A 12,013-nucleotide genomic window follows, 5' to 3' on the forward strand; every position below is an offset into this window, starting at 1 on the left:
GCTCTTCCCAGTTAATTTTCCTGACTGTATGGGGCTGGAGGATATTTACTTCTTAGGGTTGAAAGCCAGCCATTCTCTAAAAATACAAAGTTAGACGGTATAAGCACAGAAGCTCTATGGAAATCCCGTTAATAGGGTTCCAGCCAAAGACGGATAAAATGAAATTTATACTAGTAGGAATAGAAGTGCCAGATAAAGGCAAGTAATATAAAAATTAAGAGTTCCATTTACATAAAAAATAAATTACAAATGAAGTTCTCTCTCTAAATTTTTTTTTATTACTTGGACTACTAACATTTCCATTGACACAAAGTTTGTGGCAATGTTTAAAAATTATACTAATGGGCAAAAAGTGAAGTAAAAATTACCTCCCTTTAAGATATCATACACAGTAGGCCGGGCACGGTGGCTCATGCATGTAATCCCAGCATTTTGGGAGGCCAAGGTGGGAGGATCACTTGAGGTCAGGAGTTCAAGATCAGTCTGGCTAACATGGTGAAACCCCGTCTCTATTAAAAATACAAAAATTAACCAGGCATGGTGGCGTGCCTGTGATCCCAGCTATGTGGGAGGCTGAGGTGGAAGAATCACTTGAACCTGGGAGGTAGAGGTTGCAATGAGTCGAGATCACGCCACTGTACTTCAGGCTGGGCAACAGAATAAAACTTGGTCTCAGAAAAAAAATATATATCATAGGGAGGAAAAGCAGTTCATGTCGTGAAGCCAGGTTTGATGGTGATTTGTTCACACATTTGATTCTCTTCCCGGTTAAATATAAAGCAAATTCTCTATTATATAATAAGAAAACATTTTACATTGAAATATGCTTGATGACATAAACGTTCATGACATAAACAGCAATAATATTCATAAAAGGCTTGTGCTCAACTCATCTAATAGAACAATAGGGAAAAGATGATCTCAAATTCATACAATTTACTTTGAACATGCTTTTTCTGTACTCATATTTGAACATGGTAGGGGCAGGTTTAATATCCTAGCAACATGCAGCACCTCTGAAATGCTACTTTTAAAAAAATGGTAAGTTTCTCTAGTCAAAATAGTTTTTTCTCTATTTTCTACTGGAGAAGGAGAACAATGTTTACATACAAAGCAAATGAAACATTTAAAATGCACTGCTTTTTTGAGGTTTTTGTCTTAGGAATTGTGTCGGTCAGTCAACAACCTTCCTTCCATGCACCACAAACTGTTCGAGGGGCTTGGAATCTAGGGAAAATTACTTTACTTTTTTTGAGACAGGGTCTTGCTCTATCAGCTAGGCTGGAGTGCAGTGGCACAATCACAGCTCAATGCAGCCTCGGTGTCTTGGGCTCAAACGATCCTCCAACTTCAGCCTCTCAAATAGCTTGGACCACAGGCATGTGCCACCACACCCAGCTAATTAAAACATTTTTTTTGTAGAGACGGAGTTTTGTCATATTGCCTAGGCTGGTCTCAAACTCCTGGCTTCAAATGATCCTCCCTGCTTTGCTTCTCAAAGTGCTGGGATTACAGTGTGAGCCACCATATCCGGCTAGGGAGATTACTGTCTAGAGTGAAATTCTGAAAACATATAAATGTAGTTACAGGTACAAGAGGTGCTATTAAGAAGAAAAATCAGTAATGTGGCTGAGTCCCTAAAAGTGCTGGTTTACCTAGAATCAGGACAGACCTCTATCTTTAGTAAAATCTGAGTTGAAGCCAAAACAATGAGAAAGTGGTCTAAGGGAAGTTGTCATAGGAGGGCGGTACTCTCCAAGAACAAGGGCCAAGGCCCCGAGTGGAAACAGAATGGGGCAGAAAGGCCAGCGTGCCCTTTGAGTGGAAGGAGACGGGGAGACACCAGAGTGGGCATACAAAGGCATCAGGAAGGGGTGTGGGTTTAATTCAAGGGATCGCAGGAGGCCATGGGAAGATTTTGAGCAGCCGGGTGAATGATTCGGTTTCTACTTTAAATTAGTACCTCTCCTTGACTGCTCTGTGGGAGAGCCAATGGATTAGGGAGAACGTGTGAGGCTGCTGCCAGCACGACACACGTACTACATTAAGGTCCTTTTTTTTTTTTAAAATCAGAGAAGGAATACACTTTAATGTTACAAAGTCTATGGTAAATACATAAACCAGGAACAGTCATTCATTATCACTATCAAGTATTATATATTGTAGATAACCTTTTGTAGATAACTGGTAGCAGCGTAGAACTCTTTGCACCAGCATCACCACAAACACGTGAGCAATGCATTGTTTTACGATGTTAACACGTGAGCAATGCATTGTTTTACGATGTTACGTGAGCCACATCACCAGGCCTTAGAAATTTTTCAGCTCCATTATTATCTTATGAGACCACCATTGTATATTTAGTCCTTCATCAAGCAAAATGTCACTATGTAGCACAAGACTGTATCTGACTTTTTAGGAGCATGTATTATTTAAATAAAAATTTGAAAAAATAGTTAAATACACCCCCATCAGCAGATAAATAAGCTGCTCCTCTCCACAAGGTTGTCCCAAATACATTTTGTCCCAGGAGACCCTTGCCCCTATACATCAACACACAGTAGTCATGAAAAAATTAGAAACTTAAGATAAGCTTTTAAAAAGGTAGTAGTGCCTCACCTCATAGAATAGTAGATATTAATTAGAAAAAAAAATTGTGAAATAAAATAGAAAGCTCCTCTAGAAAGCTATTTCTATCCAGGGTCTCACAACTCTTAAAATACCCTCGTTTGGATTGGCCACTGTGGCACACACCTGTAACCCCAGCACTTTGATAGCGAGTGCTTAAGGTCAGGAGTTCAAAACAAGCCTGGGCAACACAGTGAGGCCCCATTTCCACAAAAAAATTTTTTTTAATTAGCCCATTGCTGTGATACATGCCTATCGTTCCAGCTACTTGGAAAGCTAAGGTGGGAGGATTCCTTGGGCCCAGGAGCTCATTGCTACAGTGAGCTATGATTGTACCACTGCACTCTAGCCTGGGCGACTGAGATCATCTCTAAAACAAAACAAAGAAAAATCACCCATGGTCAACATCATCATTTATGCTAACTGCATTGTTTTTTTTTTGTTTTTTTGTTTGTTTTTTGAGAGAGTCTCACTCCGTCGCCTGGAATACAGTGGCATAATCTTGGCTCAATGCAACCTCTACCTCCCAGGTTCAAGCAATTCTCGTGCTTCAACCTCCTGAGTAGCTGGAATTACAGGCACCTGCCACCACACCCGGCTAATTTTCGTATTTTTAGTAGAGATGGGGTTTCAACATGTTGGACAGGCTGGTCTTGAACTCCTGACCTCAAGTTACCTGCCTGCCTCTGCCTCCCAGAGTACTGGGATTATAGGCATGAGCCACCGCGCCCAGCCGCTAACTGCATGTTCTCTAAAACACAGAGAAAATCTCTCTCCAGATTTGAAACACAGCAGATGCACTAGAAGGTGTCAAGACAGCACAAAAGCTTCATAACAGAATTCACAACAGAACTTAGAAGCAAATCATACCTGGAAAGGAGAATCTTGTGCCAAAGGAGATTTCCTAGCATTCTTTATATTTTGCTGCCGAGCGATGAAACGAATCAGATGGTTTGTTTCAGGAGAGCCCCGAGCGCCGACTGCAGAACGTCGTCTGGATTTTTTAAGGTAGGATGATGACTTTCCTGTAATGAAACTCTCTTACAAATTGGAACAAAACAAGGCAATCATCAGTAACCATGTCCAATACGTGTGATGTACCAGCCTGAGAGAGAAAACATGATAAACACGTGCTACAGAAAGCTCAGTAGAGAGTTACTGGCAGAGTCGTTCATACAGAGTCAGTGGAAGAGGAATCTGTTGTCTGCTGACTTAGTCCATACTTCTAAAACAGTGCCTGGTACATAGAACAGTTATTAAAAGTTGTTGAATAAACACATGAACACGTTTTAAGTTTTCATTTTCGTTTCATATTTCCTACACACAGATGGCTTTTGCTTTTGACTCAGGATTTTTCTTTTTCTAAATAAGTCAGTTTTATCCCCAATAACTGAAAGGTAAGATCTCCACGTAGGTACATGCAGTCTCAGGTTCTTAATTCTTCAAGAAGATTGGTTTCTTTCTGATACCTACCATTGGCACTATCCTGAATTTTGGACATATGCCTAAGCACACAAAATGAATCCAGCTTTTTAAAGGTCTAAGAGTCATGTACTTGAGAATGCAAGTTAGGGTGATGTGCCACTTGTACCTTGTCTTATGTATTACCTGGTCTAGTGCTCTGTGATGTTCAAGACTTCCATTATCCTCCAACTCTAAAACCTATTCTCTGATTCAATTCCATTCTTATATAGTATTTCCTTCTTTTCCATCTAAGTCAGACTTCACTGGTAAACTTCATTTCTACTGCTTGAAGGACATTAGCTGGAATCAATCTCCTGTTTGTGATTTTTTTTTTTTTTTTTTTGAGACAGTTTCACTCTTGTTGCCCAGGCTGGAGTGCAATGGTGCGATCTCAGCGCACAGTAACCTCCGCCTCCCAGGTTCAAGCGATTCTCCTGCCTCAAACTCCTGAGTAGCTGGGAATACAGGCATGTGCCACCACGCCCAACTAATTTTGTATTTTTAGTAGAGACAAGATTTCTCTATGTTGGTCAGGCTGGTCTCGAACTCTTGACCTCCGGTTATCTGCCTGCCTCGGCCTCCCAAAGTGCTGGGATTACAAGCATGAGCCACTGTGCCCAGCCCTGTTTGTGATTTTTAAAGGAGGTACATCCTGATCTTTCAGTATTATATTTTCTTAATTGCTCTTAAACTTTCTCTTATTTTTGCCATAAATGAAAACAAAATGTATTATTAGTATTCATATCAAACACTCTCCTGCATCCCATGTGACAGGTCAGAAAGTGACTCACACACATTTTTTTCTAGTATTGGCATCAAGCATGACTCTGACTTCAGAACATTATCATGCTGGATGCCTTGCAATTCTGTGATCCCTGCTATGCTAAATAAGCCATGCATGTGCACAGAAGTCTCCCTGAAGAAGCGAGTTTGCAGACTAGGCAATTTAGGTACCTAAAATAATATGACAGTACACATAAATAAAAAAAGCTGAATTATATTAAAGTTATGTTTAAACTTGAAAAGCATTACAATAGAATGACAACTTTTCTTACCTGTAGAGTTCCTAACAAAGCTTTCAGGTGTAATTCCCAATTGCTCTACGGTTACTGTGGAAAAGTTCAAAGGTGATTTAAAAGTATCTGGTGTGCAAGGATTGGGAGGTAATTCGGCATGCTTCTGAGGAGTCATAATCTTCCCAGTTCCCAAACTGAAAGACGCATTTCCTGAAACGCACGACATATTGTAGGGGTGAGGACAACTCTGTCTAAACCTTCAACTTCACAAGGAGGCAGCAGATCATCACATACCAGCATTATTCATTGCAGACTCCTTGGTTTCAGAGGGCTTGTCTTTTGAATTGGCATCCATCTAAGAGGTGAAGAGAAACAATGAAAAATAACCCCACCAGCAAGCTGAATGTGTTTCGATCACGAACCTCATTCAAGACTGAATTGTAATACAGTCCATACTGGCATAGAAACACACGTCGCAGGTTCCATTTTTTATTTTAATTTCTGTGGGTATACAGTAGATGCATATATTTATGGGGTACGTGAAATATTTTGATACAGGCATGCAAGTCGTAATAATCAAATCAAAGTAAATGAGGTAGCCATCATCTCAAATATTTATCCTTTTTGTTAAAAACAATCCAATTACACTTCGTTATTTTTGAAATGCACAATTAAATTATGGACCGTCACCCTGTTGTGCTAGCAAATACTAGATCTTATTCATTCTATGTTTTTGTACCTGTTAACCATCTCCACTTCCCTCCCACTCAGCCCCAATACCCTTCCCAGCCTGTGCTAACCATTCTTCTACTCAAAACGCGTATTTTAAGGCCAAATTAAACAGAAAGAAATGGAGGAAACTGCTGTTCAGGCACCAAAGCAGACCCCAAAGAATAAGCCATGGCTTTTCAACCGAAGCGAAGACCTGAATCATAAGGGTACTCCTCTCAAGACGCAGCTCTATTTCCAGAAATTGTCTCAGCAGGTCCGGATGCACCCCTGGTCACCCAGAGCAGCTCCTGAGAGGACTACTAACTCTGTGCTGCAGGGTAAGCCGAACATACTCCATAAAAACGCCCTGGAGAAGCAGCCACATGGCAGCGCGGCCGCAATCCTACCTCTCACGCCGCACCTGAAGGCCGGCCAGGCAGATAGGCTTATTTCCAGAGCCCCGAGGCAGGCGAGCGTCGTGTTGGTCGCTGCTTTCAGACCCCGGCTCCTCTGTCCGGAAGGGCTCTGCTGGCAAAGTACCCGTAGCCGGGAACCGCTCTCCGAACAAGGAGTCCAGGGTCCCTGAGGCCGACTCGGACTCACAGCCCGCGCAGTCCCTGTCTTTCGCTCTGCCCGGCCGCCTCCTCCGCCCGCCGCCCGATTCAAATTCCCGGCCCCGCCCCTCGATGCCGAACTTACTCTACGAATCACTCCGCTACCGCCCCTTTCTCCGATCCGCGCACACTCCGAGAGCTCCCAGTCCTCTTTCCTTGGCACAGGAGTGACTTCCTGGGCTCGGAATGGGGCCACCGCGAGCTGCAGTCAACCCGCCGACCACAGACACCTGCTACTGACCTGTGACCGCGGGGACTACTTTCCGGGAGCGTCTCGCGGAGTAACGCTTCTGTTAGCGCTTTAACTCCGCCTCCCACCTTTCTATTGGATGCTGCAAACTTCGAAAAGACTCATTCAACCAATCCTAACAGAGCGAAGAGCTGGCTCTTACCCAATCAGTCCGTCCCTACCGCAGCCGTTTCCTCGCTGGGCCGGCTTGTGGGCGGGGCTAACGGGGAGGCGGGGCTGACTGGTGCTTGGGTCCCTTTCAGCGCTCCACCTCCTTTCCGTAGACCCCGCCCTCGTATGCAGATGAGCGCTAACTAGACTTGAGTGTGCGCCTGCTCAGTAACGCTGTAAGCCGCCGTCCGGCTCCAGGAGCCTCTCTGATTGGCTGATGCCCCTTCCCGTCTACTAGCCTTCAGCGTCTCTTCCCTCCCTCCATCCCGGCTAGGTTAGCCAGGGCCCGCCCGACACTGGGTGCTGATTGGCTGGACCCTGGCCGGTGACGCGGGTTGGTTGGTAGGCTGAGTGTCAGTCTCGGAGAGGTGGGGGAAGGGCCCCAGGCAGGCTGAGGAGCCTAGGGGCGGGGTGGGAAGGAGGACCGGCCGAGCCCTGGGTGTGGGACAGAGTGCGTGTGTGTGGTGTGTCCCCAAGGGCAGGAAGGTGGCGAAGGGAGGCGAATCCGAGTGGGTGGAGGGAGGGGAAGGGCGGGAGGAGAAAAAGGTGGGAGGAGGACCAGGTGGGAGGGTGGCGGCTCACTCAGGACCCAGCGGGGGCAGCGCGATGAGGCGGGTGACCCTGTTCCTGAACGGCAGCCCTAAGAACGGAAAGGTAACGGGGGCGTGAGTGGGCGCGGCGGGCCGTGGGTCGGGGCGAGGGCGGACGGCGCGGACCCGGCTGGCGGGGCAGCGGTGAAGTTGGGCAGAGGGGCTGGGAGGTGGGCGTGCGCGGGCTGGGAGCGCCCGGGGACAGCACAGGGTCCCCGCGGCCTCCTCCCTACCCTCGGGACCCCTGTGCCCGAGCCTGCCCTTCGGCGCCTCAGCTGCCTGGGGGCCGGCGCGGGTCGGGCCGGGGGCTCCGGGACTCCCGGATGCGCGGTGCAGGGGGGCGCGGGGACTGGGGAGCGGAGAGGGCCGCGGTCACCTGGGCGCCCGGGCTGTCGCGCCTCTTCCCGTCTGTCCCCGAGACCCCGCTCCCGCCTGCGGGAGGAGGCGCGCCGGCTCCCGTGCTGAGTAATGGTCTGCTTGGAAAGTGGCGGCGAGCACTAGAGCCTGTGGAGATGGGTCAGGGAGACAGAAGTAAACTGCCCGTGGATAAACAAAATCTTCTCCCATCCGAGGGCGAAGACAGGATTTTTAAAATGGGGGCATTTTCTTGTTGATTTTTGCCCTTCTCTCTGAGATGCCTCAAGCCCCCACCCCCCGACGCCGCCAAACTTCTCTGTACTCGTTTTATTATTTTGCCTTATTTTGATTCCCTAGAGGACGGGGACAGCAGACCCAAAAGGGATCGATTTGACAGTCGCCTTTGCTGTGTTAGGTAGGCCTTTGCGGAGGGTGTGGTGCTAAGTGTTCTTCCAGCGCTGGAGCAAGCCAAAACGAATTCTCTTCCTTCCCAGCCTTTTGCCCCACCCATGAAAGTTGTTCTGCTACTTTGGGAAATTTTGACTGTTCAAGGCAGACATTTACTGCGTTGCTAAATGACACCCAGAAGTAACTCAGCCTTTATGAGTCTAAGGTAAAGGTAAATGGGTTTCACTGTGTTAGTTGCCAAAATACTCTGATGCCTGCACATTCGGGAAACACTGTAAATTTTTAAATAGTGAAATTGTCCAGTGGCATTAAAAATGGCTTTCCGATTATTCAGTGTAGAGTAAACATGCCCTGAAAATTCGAACCAGAGTGTGGTTTGTTGGCTATAATTTTGTGTTCTTCTGGTCTTAGAGATTTAATACTCCTTTTAAAACAGAATTGGTATAAATTCGAGTTCTTGAGTTATCATGAATGCTACCCCGAAAATATGCTCACGAAGTTTACATTTCTCATCACTATTAACTTTTTCTAAACCTGTTCTGTAGTTAGCTGGTATTATCTAAAACGTATGTTGTTACTCTAAGAAAGATTTAGTATATCCAAAATTGGTAATATTTCTCAAAAACAAACTTCCGATTGACCTTTTTAATGCAGTATCTCTGCTATGTTACTCATGGAAGACAAATATTTAGACCTGGTCATAAATATTTTTGCTCTGAATCTCTCCCGAATCCACCCAGTTTGGTTGTCAAACATTAACTGAGTTGGTCTTTCCATATTGTTCACACGGATTTTTTTTTAACTATCTAGGTTTGACTAGATTAGATTCTTGGATTTAAATTTTATTTACTTTAAAAATATTCTGCTAGAGAATCGCAGAAGACTGGGGAAAATGCATCTCAAATAATTAAATATGAATATGTTTATGTTACAACGATCATAAAAATCCAAACTGGAGAGTACTAGATAAAAAGAAACAAAGCCGTGATCTTCACTGCTCAGCTGATGAACATATTCTAGGATAACGTTGGCAGTGCTTTCTCTCCTTTCAGTTGATTAAAAAATTTTATAATTACTCTTATTTGACAAAAGAGCTACATAATACATAACAGCTTGCATTTTTATATATAAAGTGACTAATTGGATTGGCATGATCATGACATGAATGTTCATTAAGAATAAGCTAGGGAAAAGTGCTACTCAGATAGAACAGAATTTGATTTCCCATCCACCAGTTGGAATATCTGTACCACTTACTTTATCTCCTTTACCTCGCTTCTGCTTTTGTTTCCTGGTTATAAGAATAATCTGTTTTTTTTCAAATAAGTTTCCCTCTTATAGCTTGTTTAGTGGTTACCAGACTGTGGGACTATAAAGCCTGGGGAAAGGTGTGGAGAGGCAGAGAATTCTTCCAAGGTGCTGTGTTACATGCTCACCACGAATTTTCTGTGTATTGAATAAATGTAACTAGTGGTGAATGTATTTGATGTTGGAGAGAGGGCAATGCATTCTCTGAACAGTGGTTTCCAGAGTGAGATGGCACACCACGGACGGTGTCCAAGATGATTTATTGGAGGTCAGGAAGAAATATACCTTTTGTTTGTATCTTACACTTAAAAATATAAAATAATGTGGAAACGTGATTTTTCGGATCTAGAAAGACACAGGTGTCTCCGGTCACTGAACATGTCAGCTGTTCTCAGGTCTCCTGTAAGAAGGGAGGGCCTTCACATGTGAAAAGTTTAATTAATAGTGGCTTCTTCACTGATTGGTTGTCATTGACATTGTGCTATGGAAGCTTACAACTGCCATGTTAAGATTTATATCTAGTTTTAACTAAATTAACCCTCACCAAAATCCCAAGTGATCTTAAAGGATGTACTTCAAAGAAACTGCAGCTTGAAGTCAATATGAATTATGCAAGCACAAGTAAACAATGAGAAAATGGCAGGAGCTGCCACTTCTCCTAGTATGTATAAACCATGAGACTAAAAAAAGAGTGGGTCTTTTTGGGCCTGAGAAGTTGAAACAGTGCTGAGTTTTAAAGAAGACTAGTTGAAGTCCTATTTATTAATTGCTATTAATAATCTGCCTCTCCCTAAGTGTATGTTATTCTTTGAAATATTAGCCATTGATTGGATGAGTCATCCTACTTAGCAAGATATTTAGAAATACTTTCTAGGACATGAAGACAAATGGCTTCAGATTTTTTTCTTTTCTGATTTTATTTTTTGGTTTTTGTTTTTTACTTTTGTTTTTATATTTATTTATTTATTTATTTGATACAGCGGTTTGCTCTTCCGCTCAGGCTGGAGTGCAGTGGCGTGATCTCAGCTCACTGCAACCTCCACCCTCCAGGTTCAAGCGATTCTCCTGCGTCTGCCTCTTGCATAACTTGGGATTAATTTTTGTATTTTTGGTAGAGACAGGATTTCACCATGTTGGCCAGGCTGGTCCTGAACTCTTGACCTTAGGTGATCCACCTGCCTTGGCCTCCCAAAGTGCTAGGATTACAGGCATGAGCCACCACACCCGGCTTATTTTGATGTTTAAAGTCAATCCTGTATTTGGCAGAATTTCACTAAATTTAATGATAAATATTTAGGAGATTCTTACTGGCTGATTCATAGTCTAAATCACTGAAAGTCCTCATCATTTGGGAAAACATGTACTTTCTAATAGTGGAATATAGTTTGTAACTACATAAATATACAGATGTTTGAGCACACGCCCAAAAGTGTGTTACCATTGGGATGTGTGGTCAGAAACATTTGAAGGCCTTAGTTCTAATCACTGGAATCTTTAATTTAAATTTTGAGGGTTTTTTTGTTGTTTTTTAAAACTGCTCCAAAGAGTCAGTTATGTTGTACCTGTCATCCTTTTTCCATGTGCCTCAACATTTTCATTTTTCTTTTTAATACTCCTTGTAAGAGATGGCATTAAGGAAATTGAAATGGGGACTTGCGCATCTGAATGCAGTGTGTAGCTTCTGAGCGACTTAATGTCAGTGCAGAATTTCTGTATGTCTTGAACACAGAGTGTTTTTTTTACTTCAGAATATTCATTAATGAGCTGTCCAAGTCCTAGGCCTTTTGTATACTGATTAATTCATCATTCATTCATTCATTCAGTGTACACTTAGTAAATACCCTCTGAGTACGTGGCATTGTGCCAAACATGGCAAACAGGGTAGGAAATACTTTCATTCTGTACTGTGTTTTCATTCTTGGTCCAAGAAATAACTTTTCTTCAGGTTTTGGTATTAGGTCAGAAACATGTTGTTGGGGGCAGGCACAATGACTCATACCTGTAATCCCAGCACTTTGAGAGGCTGAGGTGGGAGGATTGCTTGAGTTCAGGAGTTCAAGATGAGCCTGGGCAACAGTGAGATCCCATCTCTAAAACAACAACAACAACAAAGAATGAAAAAGAAATGTGTTGTTAGTAGTAAGTATCCCAGTTCGAATCCATGATGTTGTTAGAGTTGGAGGAAGGTGAAAATTTTATGTGAACCTCTGCCTCTGAAGTCTAAACATTAATAAGAACCTAGTGAGAGCCCACTTTTTAAGCTTGAACATTTCTTAATATATTTGATACATAGTAAAGAATACAATAAAGAATGTACATAAAAATTAAGAGGAACATAGTATAGCAAATATCTGTAAGTCTGCCAGACAACCCAAGAAGTAGCATGTTATCAATAACATAATGTGCTCATCCACTTTCCTGTACCTCTGTTTTGTTTTTCTCTTTGCTGTGTGTGTTTTTAAATCAATAGTTTTGTCACATATATATGCATAACTAAATTACCCTTTTTTTTTTTTT

The 12,013-nt window shown here is 43.3% G+C and overlaps 2 protein-coding genes across 3 annotated transcripts in view; one reads left to right on the forward strand and one right to left on the reverse strand.

Moving 5' to 3' along the window:
* Window positions 1-7,141, reverse strand: part of CDCA2 (cell division cycle associated 2) — a 51,713-nt gene extending 44,572 nt beyond the window's left edge. For both annotated transcript variants that reach the window (XM_011962595.1, XM_011962596.1), the window contains exons 1-4: window positions 6,227-7,141; window positions 5,403-5,463; window positions 5,148-5,318; window positions 3,499-3,653 (exon numbers count right to left, since the gene is read on the reverse strand). In XM_011962595.1, coding sequence (XP_011817985.1) covers window positions 3,499-3,653; window positions 5,148-5,318; window positions 5,403-5,463 — 387 coding nt within the window. In that variant the 5' untranslated portion in view covers window positions 6,227-7,141. The remainder of the gene's footprint in view (window positions 1-3,498; window positions 3,654-5,147; window positions 5,319-5,402; window positions 5,464-6,226) is intronic.
* An 82-nt stretch (window positions 7,142-7,223) lies between these two features.
* KCTD9 (potassium channel tetramerization domain containing 9) overlaps window positions 7,224-12,013 on the forward strand; it is a 29,262-nt gene continuing 24,472 nt past the window's right edge. The window contains exon 1 of the mRNA XM_011962597.1: window positions 7,224-7,487. Within this exon, the coding sequence (XP_011817987.1) occupies window positions 7,440-7,487 (48 nt within the window). The 5' untranslated portion in view covers window positions 7,224-7,439. The remainder of the gene's footprint in view (window positions 7,488-12,013) is intronic.

This window comes from Colobus angolensis, unplaced genomic scaffold, assembly GCF_000951035.1.
Source record: "Colobus angolensis palliatus isolate OR3802 unplaced genomic scaffold, Cang.pa_1.0 Scaffold6, whole genome shotgun sequence".
NCBI classification, from domain to species: Eukaryota; Metazoa; Chordata; class Mammalia; order Primates; family Cercopithecidae; genus Colobus; species Colobus angolensis.